General features: G+C 40.0%; 2 protein-coding genes across 5 annotated transcripts in view; one reads left to right on the top strand and one right to left on the bottom strand.

Moving 5' to 3' along the window:
• LOC128846308 (uncharacterized) overlaps positions 1–23,294 on the bottom strand; it is a 304,287-nt gene that overhangs the window by 187,804 nt on the left and 93,189 nt on the right. The window lies entirely within an intron of this gene.
• Positions 1–23,294, top strand: part of EYA2 (EYA transcriptional coactivator and phosphatase 2) — a 154,316-nt gene that overhangs the window by 58,698 nt on the left and 72,324 nt on the right. For all 4 annotated transcript variants that reach the window (XM_054045313.1, XM_054045311.1, XM_054045312.1 and 1 more), the window contains 3 exons: positions 2,922–2,970; positions 3,944–4,086; positions 8,090–8,206. In XM_054045313.1, the coding sequence (XP_053901288.1) occupies positions 2,922–2,970; positions 3,944–4,086; positions 8,090–8,206 (309 nt within the window). The remainder of the gene's footprint in view (positions 1–2,921; positions 2,971–3,943; positions 4,087–8,089; positions 8,207–23,294) is intronic.

Here is a 23,294-nt window from a genome sequence, read left to right as displayed (position 1 = left end):
GAATCTTTCTCCTATATCTCCTTATCAGTAATACATCTTTTTATTGTCTAAATATTTTACAAACATGAAATAATCCTTACAGTCACACCCCAATGAGGTAGGTAAGTATCATCCTCATATTACAGATGGAGAATCTGAGGCAGAGAGGTTAGGGCTGAGATGTTCAAAAAAGCCTCAGGGATTTAGGTGCTCAACTCCAAGGGGGATATCAGATTCCTTTAAGTTGCTGTGAGAATCCAACCTTAACCTAAACAATTTGTCCAAGGCCATTGGAGGAGTTATTACTGTTACTTTGTTTCCATCGGTACCCCCCCATGTAGTATGTGCTGAACAAACAGATAATGTGCTAGACCCTGCCCGGAAAACATCACATTCTAAAATATGAGAGGTACAGGCAGACTAATGAAGGGTAGGACAAAAAGGGAACGAAGTATAAAGTAGTCAAGGTGGTGATTAGATGCATCACTAAATACAATGTCAGGTAGCCCAATGGTTTTCCTTTTTAAAAGGCATACGACCTGATTCGACAGTTACTTTGCCATTATCAGCTGACAAGTGTCTCCTAGACATCACGGTAGACCTGGTCCTTTAGGGTGGATTTGGATGTGGAGAGGGTACTGATCTGTGGGTTACCAGAGGAAGAGCTTTCTATGTGTAACCGATAGCCTGGAAGAAGATATGCAGATGGTTGTGGGGGCAGTGAACTAACAGAGGGGTGAAATCCTGGCCCCATTGAAGTGAATGGGAGTTTTGCCAGTGACTTCAATGGAATCAGGATTTCACTCACTGTGTCAAGGGTGACATAACTGGCAGAGGGAAGCGGATTAGGGGAGGTGTGGAGGATGGTAGGGAGGAGTAGAATCAGGAAGGGCTCTGAAGGGAAGGACAAGAAGCTGTATTAGATGCAGAAGAGGTTGGGGAGAAAGTGGCACATAGTGGAGTAGGGATTCAAAGAGGGAGGTGATACAGTCCGAGCAATTATCAATGAATATGATCTCAGGAGCTATGTTTGTTATGTCCTGGATAGTGGAGAGGGCAGGTGATGTGTCAGGGAAACCAGAAGGAAAGAGGTTACAGTAATCAAACTGGGAGATTGAAAGGCATAGAAAAAAAAAAAGGATGTCTCATAGACATTGTGTGGGAAGGAAGTGGGAGAATCTGGGCATGTCTTCAATGTGTGGGGCAAGAGAGAGAGAGCAGTCAAAGATGACTTCCAGGTTTCAGGCCTGAATGATAGGGTGTTGTGACAGCAAATGAGAAGAATAGGTGCCTTAGCATCTCTGGAAAGAGGCAGCTTTTCTTTAGATGCCTAAATATGGCAATAAGGACTTAAATATAGTCACTTAAGCTTTAAATTAGTTGACTTCTAACTTCTATAAAAACATTGACACAAATATATAAATAGACAGATGAGTAAATAATAAATAATTTGTATAAATTTTGTGAATGTTGATTTTTTGAGTAAACTTTTCTTAGACTATTCGAAACTTTGACCAAAAAAGGGATGAATTGTTTTGCAAAAATGTTCATAGAAATGTTCCCATCTTTTGATCCGCTCTAATAAATAATTATTTTTCAGGAAATGCATCTGTTTACTCATTTGTAGTAATAATATTATTGAAGGAGAATATACACATTTAAAATTTAGAAAGAGAGAATAATTTCCCTTTTAATTACTATTAATAATAATTTTGTTTATCAAGTACCCATTCCTCTGCTAACGTGTTCATGGCTCCCCATAAATAAGGAAACAGAAAAATTACAACAGATAAAAATAAATTTTTATTAAGTCTGTAATTAAAAAATTCCATTGGGTTTAATGTCTTTTTTGTTAATACCTCAATTTAATCCTAATTTTAGGACAAAAATGATAAAACCACATAAACCACCATGAAAAAAGCTGGCGGGGGGGGGGGGGGAAGGATAATTTAATTACAAGAAGACAGCTGGAGAGGAGACCGGGAAGGAGGAATCTTTTATATAACATCAAGCTGTATATTTTGGAAATGTTCTCTCTAGATTAATGGAATGACAAGTTACTTGAGCCCATAGGATTATTTCCATATATTTAGATTTTATACATATTTGCATATTTCATTAAATAAAACATGTTTAAAATGTTTAATTCACTAACTTTTGCATTGCTGAACACACTGAAGTCGTATCATTTTAGATGACTTCCTAATGAGGATAATTCTCTTGTAGCATTGCGGGTATGTCCTAGCTCAGTGGTTCCCAAACTTGTTCTGCCGCTTGTGCAGGGAAAGCCCCTGGCGGTCCGGGCCGGTTTGTGTACCTGCCGCGTTTGCGGTTCGCTGCTCCAGACCAATGGGAGCTGCTGGAAGTAGTGGCCAGTACGTCCCAAGCTCCAGTACAAGGAGAGATGAAAACTTAAAGAACCTTTGTCCTGATGCATTTAAAGAAAGTGAGACACTGAATGGTGGGAATACAAAAGAAATTTTAAAGGCAGAACATGGTGTGTTTTGTAAATGTCATTTCACAACTGAAGAGGTTGTTTTTGCACCCCTTGTCACATGAGTAGTCCTAGTGATATCATGCATTGCTGAGTAGTCAACATGAGTGGTGGTAGTGAAATCACTGGGACTGCTGATGGCTGCAGAACTGGGCCTACCATCATTATGTGGCTCCATACCTATATCAAGAAAAACCTGGTAGATTCATCAATCAGTTGATAGGTTCCTGGGTGCACATAAAGCTGATTTTATCAATTAGCATTAAAATGGAAAGTTACCCTGTCATTTCTCATAATTGCCTTAAAAGTCTTTGAGGATTTCAATACAAATATTGTTCTAGTTATTGTAGACATTTCTGTGTCTAGCAAGGATCAGAACAGTGGCATCGACTTAGCCATATAACAGAATGTTACTGAAAACCAGAGACACTTTAATTTTGTTTTTCAGGTAACAGCAAAGCAGCATCACAGTGTCCTCTCCATCTCTACTCCACAGAGTGAGTATGTCTGACAGCATTCAGGAGAGCTCAAGTCCTGTAGATTATAAACTTTGTTTTGCTGATTAACCATTTTGCAGGGGCCCCTGCAACCTTGAAAAGCCTGAAGAACGTGATCCTTCAGCCTTTGCACCTGTTCTGCTGCAAGTCGCAGGCCAGATCTGCCGTAGGAGCCCCTTGCTGGTATAGCTATATTGGTATCCTATCCCAGCAAAATCACTCCTCAAATAGATGCTGTTATACTGGTGAAGTTTCTCATGCTTTTGCCAGTATAGCTTATTTCACCTCCTTCCCCTCCCCCGAGCCAAATAAACTATACCAAGAAAAGGACAGTTTTAGCAATATGCTATATTAGGGGCTTTTGCCAGCACAGCTATGTCAGTCAGAGAACTCCTCATCACACCTCTGACCAATACCGCTGTGCCTCCAAACATTTGTAGGGTAGACCTGGCCTTAGCCCCAGAAAACCATTTCTTAATCAAGTTGGACACGAAGTCAGAGAATTGGAGGTTCTCCATACAAGTCATTTCTACCCTGGGAATGCAGATCTTATCGTTTTGAACATAGGATCATTTATAAGTGACTATAGAGGAAAATGTGACATTTCAAAGGTGTTCCATGAAACTGGATTGGTTTTGTGACTTTAAAATGAAACCTGAAAATCACAGATTGTCACTTTTTAAAATTGTTGCAAATATTTCGCGCAGCCCGAGGTTATAGCACTGACCAAAGATTAGGATGGCATTGTGTCCTCTCACTTAGTGATATCTCTGTAGGCCACTGCCAGAAGCAGGGTATTAGAGCAAAACGGTCTGACCCAGTGTGGCATATCTTATATGCCTGTAATATACAGCGTAACACCACGTGTAGCCATTCTAGTCAAATATGTCACTGGAAGTTTTTGCAGCTAGATTAGTGAGAATTCTCTAGAAAACCATATACGATAGAGTATCTGTTTTCTTGTTCTGAACAGACATCATCCCCATATAGTGACAGTCCCATCTTTTCCAACAATGGCAACCTATGGACAGACCCAGTACAGTGCAGGAATCCAGCAAGCCGCTACTTACGCTGCATACCCTCCACCAGGACAACCTTATGGAATACCCTCCTACAGTGAGTAATCTTATTTTGTTAGGTTATCTCTAAGAGCTTCTGCTTTCACTAGAGAATGTCTCATCCTTCTGACCCAAAAAGAACATACCTAATGATTAAACCTTCTAGTCAAAAACTCTTCAATTCTGTAGTGAATGGGTTTTTTTTCCTTTTCTTTTTTGGCTTAGAGAAAAATTCAAATTTGTCAAAAGTTTTAGGAAGACTTTCCTCTGTACTCTCCGGATATTCAGCTCAAGTGGATTGGCACATACTAGCCTGAGTTATAATCCTATAAACGAAGTACGGTTGGACCTGGTCAGTAGCAGAATAGGAGATATCCTGGTGCTGAAAAGAGTGACAGTAGGGAGTCAGTAGCTGGTGAAGTTTCCTGTGACTCAGTACTGAGCCCAGCCCCCTAGAAAGTGCTTTTCTCTTGGAGGTACCATCTTGGAAATAAGGCTCTGACCACTTGAGACCTTGGGGTAAATCCTCAGCTGGCACAAACTGGCATCGCCTCACTGGACTGCAGTGGGAGCTATGCTGCTTTACATCAGCAGAGGATCCAGACCTGTATGTCCAGTCTTGCAAGATTGCAGGGGGAGGTGGCAAAAAAATGCTTCTTTTGTAAACTATGCTTTGCCTCTCTACGTTCCCTTTGCAGTTTCAGTTACAAGAGCCAGTCTTCATTTCCTTCCTAAAAACTGTTGTGTATCATTGATGATACAGAATGGTTGTTACGCTGCAGATGAGTGAATTTAACAAGTGGTGGGTGAAATGATCTCTGTACTACACAATGCTTTGTGATGAGAGATACATTTGCAAGATATTATTATTAAATATTGCATATATAGTCTAAATGTATATACAATAAATGTTTTCAGACATACAGAATAGTAAAGATAATGGAAAGCAGGTTTTTTTCCTGAGGCTGTCTTACCATTTTCAACATCTAAGAATCTGTTCCACCTCCTCTGTGTGTGCAAATTGTAGGGGAGCCAGTCTCCATTCAGTGCAAATTGATGTCATGTGAGATCTATTGGGTGGGTTTGATTATTTTCAGTCACACTGTAAACCCTCAGTAGATCTACTTGCTACTGGAATTGTGCTATTCACATGCTTATAGCATACTCAGAGTTGACTGTAAATAAGACAAAATGATAGAGGGGCCTAAACAACCAAAGTTTGAGTTAGTAATTCAGGTTGGATAAAATTAGAACCCCGGCTGAACCATCACCCAAACATAACCAAACATGTTTTTGAGGTTCAAATATATTTTTCACAAAACTGGTTTTCATAGCCCCATGTGGAAATCCCTAAAATCCTACAGGGAAAGACTCTTCCTAGGAAACTTCTTACCCAGTTTTGTAGACCAAAGAGGTTCATGTTGTTTAGCAATGGCTTGGAAATGGTGAACATCCAGACTTGTGGATGCTTATCCCCAGCTGAAACCGTGAGCCCCGTTTGAGTCGTTCAGTACTACTCAAAACTTCTGTGTGGTTTTGTTTCCAATCCTACAGTCAGTTTTGACAGTCTTTGAGCTCCCATGCCCTTGTTTATTTGGTAAGTACAGTATTGCTTCCCAACATACAGCAGTAAAAACACAAACCTGTTACACAGCTATTGACAACGTTTTTAGTTAAGGAAAACTCAACCTAACAATCTGTGAAAGGTCTGGGTAACAGGGTTGGGAAAGTAAAATCTATCAGGATGATTAGAGGAATGTTTTGAGTTGATTTTCTGGAATTACAAACACAAATGTATCAGCTGGATGACTTCCAAGGCAAACTCTGAACAGTTGTCCCTGTTAGAGCAGGTGAAAATATGGCCATTTGCTACTGGCTAGCGTCTTTAGGGCACACACATGTCAGGCCCACATACTGCTTATAAATCCTGTAGATTACCTATTACCATCCTTGAACAGTGGTTTCCCTCCCTTGCCCCCACCCTCAATAATATATATGATACTGTATATGAGAAATCCTACCTGGCTGATGACCAAGAACAATGAAGCAGTATTGTTTTTAGACACAAATATAAAACTAGGCCAGTTTCTAGACAAAACAGAGCATTGTGTGGAAATTAATTTGGTGCTAAGTTATTTCACTGTCTGACAACAATTTTTAGACTTCCAGAAAGGCCCAGTCACTGAAGATTAATTGTGGTCGGGGCTGTAATAGGTTGAGTGTTCACATGCATGGTGCTGATGTAATTGAAAAACAAATGTGATGTTATGAAAAACGGCTTCTCTTTGCACTCACCCGCAAACCCCCTAGCAGACAGACTCCACCAGCAATAATGGAGCCTGACACCTACCACAGCCCACGCTCACTCATTGTCCAAACAAATTTCCTGGATTTCAGTATGGAATGTTGTTATCCAGTTGGTAATCTGCATTTAAATTGCATGGATTTCATCTAACATTGATTGTTTCTCCTTAGAAATAAGTGACTTTGTCCCAGGAGAAGCTATTCAGTAAAATTTGCTCCCACCCTCAGTGAGCGCAGACTCACTGTGCTTTCTCAGGGTGAAGGGATTGGCCAAGATAGACAGCAACAGCTTGGTTGGCTGAAGCCATATGAATTTGATGTCGCTTTGGAAGGTTTGCCCAAAAGTGCACAAAAATGGCAGCAACCTGGGCAGCTCATAAATCCAAGAGCAGACCATCAATAGTCTCTTTGTTTAACCATGGCGCTCAGGGTGTGTTTCGTGACCATATTTTGTTTTGTGCAAATACACATGCAAAGAGGCAGAGGCCAAAAGATTTGTAAAAAAGACACACCTTTCAGCCGTTTACTTTAAAAATACAGCAGCATGATCTCAGCAGGCCCGGGTGATAAAATATCAGACCCTTTCACCACCTGAAAAAGTTCCATCTTACAATGTCAAATTCAGTTAGTGCCGCTCCTCCTGTGATTTGACATGCGTTTTAATTGCCTGATCTTAGTACCAAGGCGATTTTGACTAGGGATTTGTGCATTGCTCAGCTTTACTATTGTCAACTATATGTGACTATCTAGTGTTCACACCTAACTGATATCCCTCCAATATGATCTGTTGGCAAATATTGCGTTATCTCATTCTAAATGGAGCTGATGAAATAATTTAATTTTAAAAACATCTTTCAATCATGAATGTTTACGTGAATAGAAGTTTAACTGAGTTTATTTTACTATAATTCATATGACCGCATTGTTAATAATTACCAGCATTCTGAGAACCCCTCAGAATCTACACAACTGCAAAAGTTTAACGAAGTTTGAAGCACAAGTGTTTAGTTGTCCAAAAAAACTTTCTGGAAAGTGGATTACTTATTATTTTCCTGTCTTTAAGTTAGTCATCCATTCAGAGAGCAGAAACTGTATCATGGCAACCAATCACACAATAATGACTACTTAATATAGTTAACACAAATAGTTTGTGGTGAACATATAGGCCAGGGATCGGCAACCTTTGGCACATGGCTCACCAGGGTAAGCACCCTGGCAGGCCAGGCTGGTTTGTTTACCTGCTGCGTTGGCAGGTTCGGGCGATCATGGCTCCCACTGGCCGCGGTTCGCCGCTCCAGGCCAATGGGGGCGGCGGGAAGCGGCGCGGGACTCGGGATGTGCTGGCCACCACTTCCCGCCACCCCCATTGGCCTGGAGCGGCGGACCGCGGCCAATGGGAGCCGCAATCGGCTGAACCTGCCAACACGGCAGGTAAACAAACCGGCCCGGCCCGCGAGGGTGCTTACCCTGGTGAGCCACGTGCCAAAGGTTGGCGATCCCTGATATAGGCCATACATTATTTCAGAAAAATACTTGGCTAACACTAGCGAATAATGAAAATGTTTTCAAAAATTGGGATTTGTTTGCTAATAAAAAAGAAGGTTAAATCCAAACTGAATATTAAAAATCAATAGTTTGATCAGCTCCAACTCTAGCTAAAATGTCATAAACATTGAAATTTTTTGTTATACCTGTATATGATGAGATCAAGCAGAACCCTAACATTGTGCGTTTGGTTCCTTTTATATCCCCCAAAGGCATCAAAACAGAAGATAGTCTGAGCCATTCTCCAGGACAGAGTGGGTTTCTTAGCTATGGCTCCACCTTCAGTACCCCAACAACAGGACAAGCACCGTACACCTACCAGATGCATGGTCAGTATGGCTAGTTTTCTTGCAGTTTATAGTCTACTAAGGCCTGCAGCTTCAAGCACCAGGCAGTAAAATCAGGTTCCATCTGTTGGAAGTATGAAGAAAAACAGGAGAGTACCAAATCGCTGTTGTTTTGATCTGAAATATGCTGAGTGTGGAAGAACCATTTTCAATATTGACAACCCCAAGTTCTCACAGATGATGAGTCAGGCTCCAAAACTCAAATAATCAGATTGGCTTAAAAAGCTTGAGATTTTTACACAGCTTTGGGTCACATTTTCAAGCTTTTCTCGACAATCATGAGGGGAGGGCCAGAAATTTACTCCACTCCCACACACCCTGTAAAACCTGAGTTTCAACCTAATTACTTTGACTCCAGGAACAGGGCTTTAAGAAAAACACCAGATATCATGAGACTCACAAGAATTGGTAACACTGCTTTTTATTTGTTGGTTTCGATGTGGAGTCCTAAGACTCATAAAGTACATTAAAATATTGGAATTTCATTTGTGATTTTTTGTTAGCCCATTTTTTTGATGCCATGGAATTTGATTTTTGCTGAACATCTTGGTGCTGTCAGTCAGATACCTGAACTGGGAGTGATGCACTTCCAGTATCTTTCTTGATACTTTATATATTCTGTCTGCTTTATGCTGTGGCATTTGCAGCCCCTGACCTTAGTGAATAGTATTCATTTTCTAATACTTGCTTGTGTCATTCACCAAGAGGATGGGGGATGTGTCCTCATTTTCAAAATCCTTACAGGAAGAAAAAAAAACAGGTGGGGAGGGCAATCTGCACTACAGTTTAGGTTATGCAGTAGCTCTAATAATCTGGATCTAAAAGTGCTTGCCCAGAAAACATTGCTGGAAGTGATGATTAAAGCTAATGTACTGGCAGCTGGAGAGAGGAAATATGCCACAATAATTTCAGTTTTATGTACCAGTGTGCTGTTGCTTTTTACAGTGAGGGGCATAGTGTGTAGGAACTGATTTTGTGTTGCTGATATAAAGTGGGTCACGTCATTCCTATACATGAAGTAATCTAAAATATCCAAGGGGAGAGTAGTTTCATTTTCACTGAGAGTAATGACACACCACTTTGAGTCCAATATGAAGGTTGCACTGAATTGGACAGGATGAAAAAAATGTATTTTCTCCTCTTTCTCCTCACCTGGAATTTTGTCCTTCACTAGACTTCAGTGCACCTATATTTTAAAGTGCCAGTGACTTCTCTGTGATATGAAGAATTGTGACTAAATGAAACTAATGAACATTAAGGGACTGAGGACTTGAGGACTTGTGATCTATATACAAAATACTTCTACTGTTTCTTAGACTGTGCAAGCCTCAAAAAGCCAAGGGTGCAGGCTTTGTGGTTATAGAAGGGAAAGGACAAGCAGCTAGAGAGTCAGAACAAACCACTCCAGGATTCAACGGGGAGAGGGAAAGCAAAATACAAATTATGATAATGCTTTGCACTTATCTTGCCCCTTTATCTGAGAGTCTCAACACATTTTAGAAACTTAAACCACAGAAAAGTTAAGTGACTGCCCCAAGGTCACATAATCAGTTAGTGGTGGAGAGGAAAGAGAACCCACATTTTCTGTCTTCCAGTCCTTTCTTTTGCTCTCTAGACTATGGCCCTGTTGTCACCACAGTGCCTTTTCTGTTTACAGCTAAACTATCCACGGACGCTCTGCAAAGAAAGAGGAAGGGAATTGTTTTCCTACCCAACCGGGAAGGGGTGGACAGACACACTGAGTATAACTTGTCCTCTGGTCTGCTTTATTTTTGGTTTTAAATTTAAAAAAATCAAGCCCTAAATAGACACATAATCATAAACTGAATTTTTTAAAATTTAGATACAGCAATTACCTATGGAAGTTGGGAAGGGAGAGGTGATCCTGGGCTGAGATGTCATATGCTAAGATTATCAGAGCCAGTTTTCATTGTAGGGTGCTACTACACCCCTTAGAGTATGTGGGCCAGCAGAAACGGATGAATCCTTAACCACAATAGCACTGGTAGGACATACAGGGGCACTGGAGGAATTGGCTGTAAACATCAGCCTTATCTTGTACTTGACCCAGAGCCCACTGAATCAACAGAAAGACTCCCATTGACTTAAGTGAACTCTGAATCAGGTTCATACTGAGGCATTTGGAGGAATCCAGAATGAATTTATCAACTGCTAATCACATCCCTGGAAGCTATATATTTATTCTGTCTGAAATGTAAAGGATTCTTCCTGACCATCCCTGTCACTGAATTAATGGTTGCTTCCACTTACTGCATCTCAGTCTTACAATAACTCTGAACAATAAGCATGCTGTTCTGCAGTAAGGACCCTTCTTTCTGCGTATTGTTGGAAAAGCATCCATTTGTTCTTACCACCAGCTGTAGATATGGGAATGTCATGGACTGAGTGCAGCTTCATCTGTGTCAGGAAATGCTGGGTCTGATGTCCCCTTGCAGCAGTAGCAGCTGTACTGTGTCCCAATTAACTTCAGTGAGATTTAGTGGTAATGGCTGTAAAACTGCTATTGACAAAGTACAGGCATTTTCCAATGGTGTCCTGTAAGGCTGGTAATATTCCTGCCCACTTTTTGTTTCCTCGGACCTCTTAGAGGGTCTGCACATGTGCTTTGTATTAGCTACAAAAATCTGACTTGTTTTGGAAGGTACTCATTACTCACTTGGGACCAAAATTTTCAAAGATGGCCGCTCTTTGTGCAATCTGGAGATTTGTATGAGCAAATCTTGTGCACTGTCACTTGTGAATGAAAATACTGGATGCTACTTGTCCAAAACTACTGACACAGGCAAATAGTGTAAATTATACTTAAAATGAACTGGAAAGAACTTCATGCATGTCTGCACACATAGAAGTTTTTCAAGTGTCCACTGTGTCTACAGTTATATCAGGTCATTTCACAATGCTTTATTGCTGTCCCCAGTTGGACAATTTCAGGCAGCCTCTCAAAGCCGGTATTGTAAAAAGAATTTTTATAGTGGCAGGTGCTGGTCCCCAGGAAAACTGTCCAGGAATAAATAAGCTGTTTCCTGTAGTAAACAAACATTTCCCCCTGTCCTAGCTGCTCAGGAGCACAAGGGCTTTAACCAGCTCCCTGTCTCTAAAGTTTATTTACCTTTCCTGAGTGCTGGTGAAAGGTTTGTCTGGGATGCTCTGAGCCTTCCTGCCCCAATTGCTACTGAGGAATGTACACTCCAAGCTTTCCCACGCTAGTGCACCTGGGAGGGAGGGGGTGAGGGCAGATCGTTTTCTCTCCCTGACATTAACAAGTGACTTTCCATGCTCACTTTGTCTCTAGGATCTTATTGGATCTCTGCCCAGCTCAGATCAGTCCTGCTGGTCACCCTGCTGTTGAGCCCAGAAAGTGAGTCATGGTGATGGGCTAAAACAGCTGAAAGCACAATTTATTTATTTACTTTTTATAAAGCCAAAGCTCAGGAGGGCTTTAAAAGTCAAACTCTTAACTTTGCATCCAGGACAAAGCATTTTACATCATTTTAAAAGAGAAAAGGGCTTTTCAAAGACCGTGACACATGCACGACCATGATCAGAAAGGTTCTTACAGCACCCCATATTGGAGAGTTTTGCATTTTAGTTTGTGAGAAAAATAGTTCTCCTGGGTAAAGATGTAAAATTACTGAAAAATATAATAGTGCAAATTTGTAAATGAATTAGCTTCACCTGTGATTGCCCGCATTTACTGCTGACTTCCCGTTAATATTTTACGAATGAGTTTATGAGCAGGAGTGTTTGGTGAAACCATGAATTCTAAACAAATCCTGCAGAATATTCAAATTCACACCATAACCCTGGTTCTAAGAATTACACACATCCAACCGGGGAATAGGAGCATACCATGGATGTACTGTGCCAATGAAGATTGTAAAAAAATGCCATCATGAGCTCCACATGCATTGTCTTACCGTGACTCTAGATCACATTTTCTCTGGTCCCAAGTTAAAAATTGAGGTTTTTTTCCCCAAATGCCAGCACAGCCTTAGCCTGGGATAATGAGAATCAAGCCAGAATCTCTCCTCTTTGTCCATCATTATAAGTAATAAGGTTTCTTGAAGCCAAAATCTGCTCTCCCTTACACCTGTGCAATCTCATTAGACATTGCTATAGGGTAGAATTTGACTTTTCGTTTGGAACTCCAGATACCAATTGTGTGCATCATGTGCTAACAGAAGTAAAAAAATAATTGTGGTCACTAAAGAGCTGCAGAATAAGAGGGACACTATTTTGCAGACATAGTGGGGGAAACCCAATGAAATAGAAAAGGTGGGCCTGGCCCCTAACAGGAAAATAACCCTAATGTGGTGCCAGTATCCATATGCTAAATATTTGATACACTGTCACACATATATGTAAAACATAAGGGATAGGACTAAGCAGTTTCACATCTTGCAAACATATGGCATAAAACAAAATATATAACAAAGCTATTTTAAACTGAAATCTCTTTTAATGTAATTGCAGTGTAATACAATGGATCTTAGTATGTGATCAGTCTTTGAATTATATGGCTACACCCTGAAACCTTATGTTTGTTCTAAAATAGTGAATGTGTGTAACTGGCATATGAATTTACATACAACCAATATCTTTGTGAAAATAAAATGTTTTTCACTATGATGGAAATTCAGGAATACGCAGATTGGAAAATGGGAGAGACCAGGCTAGATATGTGACTGATTTGGGGGTACCAGTCGCTCTCAGGGCAATTTCAAATGAAAAGAGGAGGGAGCGCCTTCCTTTAGACTTTTTATTTTCAAGGTAATGTGCCCTAGTGCTCACTAATTGAAATCCCTAATTAAGGTTTTTGGGTATGAAGGAAACATTGCCTCAGGCCTATACCATTCCCTCAGTGGACCTGCATCTAGGCACACACCTTCAGTACTGACTCCCAGAAAGATTAGAGAGACAAGGCTGGGTGGGATAATCTCTTTTATTGGAACAACTTCTGTTGGTGAGGGAGACAAGCTTTCCAGCTTTTCCCAGAAAGATGACATCCTAGACTAGGTAATAGAAGAGAGATATTGTACCCTTTTAACAAACTGCTTCTAGGGCCAAATCTTCAGACCCTTTAGAAGAACAACGATGTGCTAATTTGCTCATGAAATTATTATTTGTTTAGCACAGATGACATGATACAAGAGACAGATTAAATTCAGTCCATGCCCTAAACAATCTAAAAGGCCAATTACCAAAACTGAGTGCAGACATCAGATGAGCAAATCCCTAAATTCATCTGGTTAGCCAGTTACCTGGTGTACCTGCAACTGTGGTAATTGCACATGCAAATTAGGTGCACAGTAGTGCGTGCATTTAGACTCCTAATCTGGCCAGTAAATAAATAAAAAATCTGACCCTTAATGTTTCATTAATGGGGGGTTGGGGGGGAGGGAGGAATGTTCCACCAATCCTAGCAAAGACAATTAAAAAAAAAAATCCTGGACGTTTCCGTGCCTGTCTTGTTCTAGCCATTATTGCTGATCAAAAATATAGGAAAAATGTTTGCCATTTTTTTTGCCAAAATTCAAGATTTCAACAAAATTTCCACCCAGCTCTCATATGGTACCTGGTCAGAATTTGTTGAAATTCAGAATTTTGAGAAAATGTTTAAAAGATTGAAACTTGGAAAATGTTGAGCAGATCTTATATCCATTTTGTTACAGGATCCATACCCACATCTGACAGCCATTAGGCAACTGGCATCCAATACATGAGGGCGTCCCCTCTTAGCAACACGAACACTCCATGCTGTACCCAGCTCCTCCACGTGTATTAACAAGTCTTGTGTGTCCCTTCTCATTTCCATCCCTCTTGCTATTCCCTTTCTGCTGTTTGGTTATTCTTGTATCTTTTGGTGCCACCTTTCCTTTTCCTGGGGCCAACTGCTGCTGGTGCCCCGTCATGCACATGTCTGTGTTTGAGAGAGAGAAAGGAACTCTGTGTCTGGTTTTGCCCTCAGTTACTGTGGATTTTGACACTGGTGTCACTCCACTGACTTCAGTGGAGTTTCCTCAGAATTTTCACTGATGTAACAGAACAAAATCTGGTCCTCTGTAAAAGCAAAATTGTCACTCCTTACTCTTAAAAGACTTTTGCAACAAGACAACATTGTCATTTGATCAACTGAATGGAATATTAACTCCAGCAGCCACGCTGGCTAACATACAGTGCATCAGCTGTGTAGAAACAGCAATAAGGACTAGGCTGCAGGGCATTTCCTGTGGATTAGTGAGCGGGTGTGGTCCCTTAATTGCACCTCAGGCCATCTCCTCCCAGCTGGTCCTTAATCCCCAGGAAATGCCCGGCTCTTCAATTATTATTGCTTAAACAACTGCTGGTTTGAAACTCTGTGCTAATGAAATTGCACAACACTTAAACTGTAGCCAAAGACCATTCCAAATGCTTTATTTGGGCAGGAAAGTGTTTGCCCACCATTTAAAAACCAAAAAAATCCAAATCCCTTTAGCCACAGAATACTTCATATATTATAAAGAAAAGATCAGTTACGCAACTATGATAACTTGTCTTTGGCAAGAGATTGCAGGGCAGTATTGAGTTCTGTGCACATATATTTGGGGCCAAAAACCTATAAATGGGAATTCTTTGTTACTGCTGAGAGTGTAGCTTCCTTGTACAGATACCAGATATCATAACGAATTAACAGATAAGTAGATTTTCATATCTGCAATGATGACTTGCACTGGACTTAACTGCATATGTTACCTATATTTGTGATATGAAATATTGCCCTACCTTAAAACCCCCTTCCACTAAACTCAATATATATTTAGTAGGCAGATATGGGTTTTCTAATGAAGGGAACATTTTAGCTCATGATTTAGGTACAACATAGGTAATATTTTCTACATTTTAAAATGGATGCCTAAATTGCTAGTAATCTTATGTAACGCTTGCACATGTACAAAATAGGTACTTGTGGACCCATGTAACAAGTGATTAGTGGTGTGCATATGTGTGTTTAACAAGGAGAAACTGAGTGCTAATATTTGAAAATCTAGCATCTTAAACGCTTAGTGATGAAATAACAAGTATATGGTGAGGTAATTTAAGCTCACACTTGAGTAATGTGAGTTACGCTGTAGGATGTAGACAATAAATCCATCTGAAGTCTCCCAAAATGAAAGAGAGGGAGAGAATGTTCTCAGCAAACTGTCACTAAGATGCTTTAGCTTCATAAAATTAAAACCTCCCTAGAAAATGAGTAGCCCCTTTCAAGTCTTCTGCTCCACCAGCTGGTTCGCATTAGTCGCAGTCTAAGACTATGGCGGCAGAGCTGTGCCCCATATCACAGTGAGTTCAGGGGGGAGAGGCCTCTCATCAGAAGGGGTCAGACCTCACTTTTTACAGTATAAATACAAGTTCCCCTAGAATAGCAGCGCAGTCTCTCTTTCAAACATTTCAAAACACCAAAGGCTGACCGTGCTAAATTTACTTTGTTTTAAAACCAGGCATTTTTGTGGCAGAGGGGGTCATGGAGGGAGAGAGAAAGGTGTTGACAATGCTGCACTGTATGTTGCAAGGGAATCTGTGCTACTGCTACCTACGGAGAAAACCCTGCTTTAGCTCTGCCATGGTTTGCTGCCGTAAAGACACCGTTGTTGACACTTGCATTCAAATTCATGTTTGTTGTTGTTGTTTGTTGTAACTTGGCCATAAAAATGTACTCTTAAACCTTTATTAAATGAGGTCTTCATGAACTTGGGAGGGAGATGTGATTGGGTATAGAGGTGAGGGGGAAAGATAGACGTACAGATGGGTAATTGTACTTTAGGGAGTCTTTTTAAATGAGAGATTAATTTTAAAAAATTGTTTGGAACATCCATCCCCCCCTGGCCGAGCCAGTGGCTGGAAGGATGATCTGTCTTGGGCACCGGAGTCGGTGGATGGGGTTTCAAGTTTGGGGTTGGATGGGAGCAGATTCTCAAGGCTCAATGGAGAACAGGGAAAACCCCACTGCCAAAAACTAAGTTAAATTAAAAAATAGCAGTTTTTGTTGCGTCCGAGAATTTCTACAACCAAAAATAGGCATACCTTTTGAAGATGAATGTTTCCTGCGGGTGGTAGCTGAGGTATCATCCGTTGAAATGTTCAAGAGAAGATAAGAGGAAGCCCTCCAGAGACAAGGGTAGAGGAGGATTCTTTCAAGCCCATCTATATATGAATGGCTGTTGTCACTATATTATCTGTACACTCGGTAAGATGCAATAAAAATAAAAATTCACTTTGCTTGATTCTTAATGCTTTAAAAATATCTACCCTCTCAAAAAAAACTAGAGGCCTTTCTGGAAGATATACTTTAGTCAAACATCAGTTATTTGCCTCAGTACAGGAGTAGCTGGATGAAATTCCATGGCCAGGTCAGTCTAGATGATTTGATGGTTCCTTCTGGCCTTAAAATTTGTGAAATTATGGGAAATTCTTTATCTAGCCTGCCAGCTGAGGAAGACAGCAGCGCAGAATGGGGACATGTTAGTTGAGCCCATATTCAATAGCTGGTCTTGCTGAGCACAAGTCCTGCATGTTATCTGTGATGAGATTAATTAGGATCATTGTAGGCTTTTGGCAGCAGCAGTATTGAGAGATAAGAGGAACCAGCCACTGGCTGAGCAGTAAGACCCATCCAAAACTAATTTCAACTGGAGGTTGCTGTTTGTGCATCTTAAGACATAAGGTTCAGATTTTCGAAAGACAGACCTCTGTCTTTTTGTAGGCACAGTTTTGCCTGGAAAAATTGCACCAGCAAGCTTAATAAATATGCTATGGAATTGTGTGAAACTTCAATAATTCTGGGAAAATACACAACAAATATTGAATAAATTGTTGGAACAGAATGTGGATTCTTCATAAGAACGTAAGAACATAAGAACAGCCATACTGGGTCAGACCAAAGGTCCATCCAGCCCAGTATCCTGTCTGCCGACAGTGGCCAATGCCAGGTGCCCCAGAGGGAGTGAACCTAACAGATAATGATCAAGTGATCTCTCTCCTACCATCCATCTCCACCTTCTGACAAACAGAGGCTAGGGACACCATTCCTTACCCATCCTGGCTAATAGCCATTAATGGACTTAATCTCCATGAATTTATCTAGTTCTCTTTTAAATCCTGTTATAGTCCTAGCCTTTACAACCTTCTCAGGCAAGGAGTTCCACAGGTTGACTGTGCGCTATGTGAAGAAGCACTTCCTTTTATTTGTTTTAAACCTGTTGCCCAATAATTTCATTTGGTGGTCCCTAGTTCTTATATTATGGGAACAAGTAAATAACTTTTCCTTATTTACTTTCTCCACACGACTCATGATTTTATATACCTCTATCATATCCCCCCTTTGTCTCCTCTTTTCCAAGCTGAAAAGTCCTAGCCTCATTAATCTCTCCTCATATGGGACCCATTCCAAACCCCTAATCATTCTAGTTGCCCTTCTCTGAACCTTTTCTAATGCCAGTATATCTTTTTTGAGATGAGGAGACCACATCTGTAGTCGAGATAGATTTATATAAGGGCAATAAGATATTCTCTGTCTTATTCTCTATCCCTTTTTAATGATTCCTAACATCCTGTTTGCTTTTTTGACTGCCGCTGCACACTGTGTGGATGTCTTCAGAGAACGATCCACGATGACTCCAAGATTTCTTTTCTGATTAGTTGTAGCTAAATTAGCCCCCATCATATTGTATGTATAGTTGGGGTTATTTTTTCCAGAGTACATTACTTTACATTTATCCACATTAAATTTCATTTGCCATTTTGTTGCCCAATCACTTAGTTTTGTGAGATCTTTTTGAAGTTCTTCACAGTCTGCTTTGGTCTTAACTGTCTTGAGCAGTTTAGTATTGTCTGCGAACTTTGCCACCTCACTGTTTACCCCTTTCTCCAGATCATTTATGAATAAGTTGAATAGGATTGGTCCTAGGACTGATCCTTAGGGAATACCACTAGTTATCCCTCTCCATTCTGAAAATTTACCATTTATTCCTACCCTTTGTTCCCTGTCTTTTAACCAGTTCTCAATCCATGAAAGGATCTTCCCTCTTATCCCATGACAACTTAATTTACGTAAGAGCCTTTGGTGAGGGACCTTGTGAAAGGCTTTCTGGAAATCTAAGTACACTATGTCCACTGGATCCCCCTTGTCCACATGTTTGTTGACCCCTTCAAAGAACTCTAATAGATTAGTAAGACATGATTTTCCTTTACAGAAACCATGCTGACTTTTGCCCAACAATTTATGTTCTTCTATGTGTCTGACAATTTTATTCTTTACTATTGTTTCAGCTAATTTGCGGGTACTGACGTTAGACTTACCGGTCTGTAATTGCCAGGATCACCTCTAGAGCCCTTTTTAAATATTGGCGTTACATTAGCTATCTTCCAGTCATTGGGTAAAGAAGCGGATTTAAAGGACAGGTTACAAACCATAGTTAATAGTTCCACAATTTCACATTTGAGTTCTTTTGGAACTCTTGGGTGAATGCCATCGGGTCCCGGTGACTTGTTACTGTTAAGTTTATTAATTAATTGCAAAATCTCCTCTAATGACACTTCAATCTGTGACAATTCCTCAGATTTGTCACCTACAAAGGACGGCTCAGGTTTGGGAATCTCCCTAACATCCTCAGCCATGAAGACTGAAGCAAAGAATTCATTTACTTTCTCCGCAATTATTTTATCGTCTTTGCGTGCTCCTTTTGTATCTCGATCGTCCAGGGGCCCCACTGGTTGTTTAGCAGGCTCCCTGCTTCTGATGTACTTAAAAAAACATTTTGTTATTACCTTTCGAGTGTTTGGCTAGCTGTTCTTCAATCTCTTTTTTGGCTTTTCTTATAACATTTTTACACTTAATTTGGCAGTGTTTATGCTCCTTTCTATTTACCTCACTAGGATTTGACTTCCACTTTTTAAAAGATGCCTTTTTATTTCTCAGTGCTTCTTTTACATGGTTGTTAAGCCACAGTGGCTCTTTTTTAGTTCTTTTACTGTGTTTTTTAATTTGGGGTATACATTTAAGTTGGGCCTCTATTATTGTGTCTTTGAAAAGTGTCCATGCAGCTTGCAGGGATTTCACTCTAGTCACCTTACCTTTTAATTTCTGTTTAACTAACCTCCTCATTTTTGCATAGTTCCCCTTTCTGAAACTAAATGCCACAGTGTTCATTAAATCAAAGGATTGTTCTCCTCGGGAACCCTCCAGAAGATGACTCTGCTTATCACAAACAGAAACTTCTGTTCTTTATAGATCTTTATATTCTTATTTCTTGTTAAATTTTGTCTCTTATTCCCTGGTGGAAATCAGAAAAAGCTGTTCTGACCAATATCCAAATGGAATTCAGAAGTCTCACCCTCCTCCATGAATTAAGAGCTAGTTTAGACTGAGAAACAAGAAAAGGCTGAATCCTGAGATAGGAACAGTAGAATTTCACTGTATAAAATTGAAGCGAAACTAGATGTAGTAAGTCTTTATACATTACTTTTCCTATACTAATTTCAATATTAAAAAATGCCTGTATTTTTTTTCTGTGACCAAGATGAATTGTGGCTATAAATACTAGCATGTGGACTGTTCACTGATTTGCAAGCACAGATTAGGTCATCACCTGTCCAAGTGGTTACATTTACTCTTGCAAAAAGAGAGGCTTGGCTGAGGCTAGTCTGAAAATCTGGGATTTGGTGTACTAGAGCCTAACTACTGTGTTGCTTATGGCATCTCACAATGTAACACTCCTAGATAAGAATTTGATTTATATATTACAGGGGAATGTAGTGTTTAAATTCTTTGTTTTCCAGGTGACTGTTAACAATAGACAATTATTAGAACAGGGATCTACACATGCAAAATAGTGTTGGCTTGACACATTGAAGTCCTGGATGTGTGAAGTTCAAGTTGGCACTTGATCTTCAGCACCTGTTCAATTTCTTCCTGTCAATAGCATGGGCAAAGGTTGGGAACCCACCTTACTTCTGAGTTTCCAGGCTCTTGTCAGTTTGTGTTATGCTCACTTTTTTATTTTCAGTTTTAAGATTTGATTTTAGTTGGCAAGTGCCATTAAAGGGTCATCAGACTTACTTCCCCTCTGATCATCAGGACCCAGACAGCCCAGGTCACTTAATTCTTCCCATCACAAAGCAGTTTCTAATGCAGAGGAGACTGTTTGGAAGCCCCTACACCTGATTCCAAGGAATGTTGACTGTGCCTAGGCACCATAACCAATGAGTACTTTAGAAATGCAAATATAGTTAGAATTTCCCAGGATTTAGATTAAAAATGCAGTTAATTCATTGGACCAAAGCAATAGAATTCTGTATTGACCATCTATATTTACTCTTGCATATATGTGCAGCTTTAAAATTAAAAAGAAATTGGAAGAATTCTAAGGTATATAGCACTTCAAAGATTTGTGCTGAGATTCCTTTCTATGAGTCTATACTATTGTTTCTATTGTGATCTGAATTACAAACCAAATGATTTCATACACCCTAAAGGAAACAATACATCTTTGCTTCCAGAAGATCTTGGGTTTCAATTCCCCATCTCTAGTAAGCAATGGAACAGTGTATAACTGATAAAAGGAGGCCAGGAAAAAGGGCATATTTTTCCAAGGGCTAATAGAAATATATTTAATGCTAAGAGGTGAATACATACTTGAATCAGCTCACATCCGAAATTCATATTTCACCTTGAAAATACACCAAACTACAGGATTTTAAGAGGTGTTACTCAATTTCCAAAATGTATTAATTTCTGGTAGCAGAATTAAATTACATGGAGTATCTTGCACCGCTTGGGTCATTTGCCAAAAAAGAAAAAAAATTCAGAATATAGTGTCAATACCTGAATGGGGAATGGGCATCTAGTTTTGAAATTATCGATTATTCTATTTCATGTGCATTTGACATCACAGTAGAAAACTGGGTTTAGTCCACACTTGCATCATCAACCCGATCTACAAGCATGTGGTACAAAGTGATGCAACAGAAGCAGAAGACGGAGTTGTAAACCATGAAACTCTGTAGCTCTGCAATCATTATGCATGAGGACTTTTGGTATTCCAAAGATCTTACTGCAAGTTCATCTGCAATCAGAATTCCTTCACGAGGTGTTCCTGACGTTGACTAAGTCTACAGTGAGATTTAAGATGGAGGTGATGGTGTATGCTTTTGGGGGTGGGGAGCATTGTTTTGTTGGGGGGGTGTTTGTTTTTTGAAACAGAGTATGTTATGTATCAAAAATAACTTAGTGGGAGGGAAAAAAGAGGAGAAAGATAATGAAGATAAGGAAGCTTTTCTTGGTTACTCAACTTTATTTTAGGCTTGCATAGAATATTCTAAAAGTTACACAAGGTTAATTGAATACTTGACTTGGAACCCTAACAATGTTTTCATGAAAATATTTATCAAGGAGAGGGAATTTTAATATAGTCTAGGTAAAATTATATACAAAAAAACTACATTAAGAAACATTAAGGTTGCAAGGTCAAGTACTCAGAATAGAAAATGCCAGACTTACCATGGTCTGTGTAATCTTAATTCTTCCCTCTTGTGCATTCGTCCGTTCTGTGCACTGAATGAGGCAGGGATCCTATGGGAAAAAATGTGATCATGTGGTTAAAGACTATCACAGTGCATTTGGACAAAGGGGTGCAACATGTGTTTGCATAGACAAGTAAATCTGCTATTTCCTAACTTTCAAATGCTACAACCTAAATAATGTTCTTTTAGGTCTTTTTTAAAAAAGAGAAAATAATGTAATTTTCTGAAGTGTTTTTTAAAGGAAAAAGATATAAACTAACTACATTTATGTACAACTGTAACAAACCTTATTCCAATCCCATGATATATCAGCATTTGAACCCTGAAACATCAGCACTGAAGCACAGACTGCTGCCACTTGACCTATAGGACTAACTACACTAGTCGATAGAGAGAGAAGACTGTTATCCCAGAAGGAGGATGGCCCACTGGGTCTAGGTGCTGGGTCCAGGGATGGGAGAGCCAGTGCTCACTTTTTTCTCCTCCTTGCCCCCACAAATTAGGGGAACTCCTGCTCCATGTGGTGCCCCCAAGGGGAAGGGGCCGTTGGGCCCAAGCTTGTGTTTGCAGGGCACCTGGCCATGTTCCTGTCCCATGTGGTCCTCCAGAAAATAGTGGGCAACCTAAATATAGGGTTTGTTACCAGCTCCAGTATAACATTCATGTTTGTTATTCACCACATAAAGTTTAGATTGTGTAACTAGATTTTAGTGCTGGCTGAAGGTGTCTGCTAGAGAGCCCTTGAGACTGAGTTCTTCTCACCACAAGACAGGTACAGCACAGTTAGTGGCAATACAAGTTTATTTCATGTTGTCCTACTAATGTGCCACAAACTTGACCATGCAAGGGACCACTGTTAGGATGAAAGGGTTATTTAGTATTTGGTCCCTTTGCTGAGATGTCCAATGAGGTTTTTGATGGTGGAGATTGTGATGTGGAATTGTACTGAATTCAACTAAGTTTTTGTTGCAGCATTGTCTACTACTAGCTTAAAATTTTTTCTTGTGATGTATTTTTAAAGAAAATGTAACTTTGTTTCCCATAGGACCTGCACCAGCAACCTATAAAGCTGATTAGAGTGAACATTTTCTCAGAAATAATATAGGGGACACTTTCCCAGCACTACACTTCAGATAGTGAATGCAGGCAATCTAGGAACTTTCAACCCCTTAAAATGAATTGAGTCATGTGGAGCAGGTCACCTATAAAAAGAAAAAGGAAGATAAAAGCCAAACCCTTACAGCAGTCTTATTCATCATGCTTTACAGACATGGGTGAATAATGAATTATGGGTCACAGACCCAAAGCAGCATAAGGAGGAGACTTTGGTCGAGAAACGTTGTACAATGAAATATGTCCTAAATAGTCACCCAAGTGACCAGTAAAAATCAGTCAGCCTAATAGAGATGGTTTCTAAACCAGAGGTTGAACAAAATCGTAGTGGAAACCTCATGGGGATATTTTAAATTGGTGGTGTAAAACCGGGTATTCT

This window comes from Malaclemys terrapin, chromosome 12, assembly GCF_027887155.1.
Source record: "Malaclemys terrapin pileata isolate rMalTer1 chromosome 12, rMalTer1.hap1, whole genome shotgun sequence".
NCBI lineage: Eukaryota > Metazoa > Chordata > Testudines > Emydidae > Malaclemys > Malaclemys terrapin.
The sequence above is the reverse complement of the archived record's forward strand: the minus strand, read 5'-3'. Positions and strand labels throughout refer to the sequence as shown.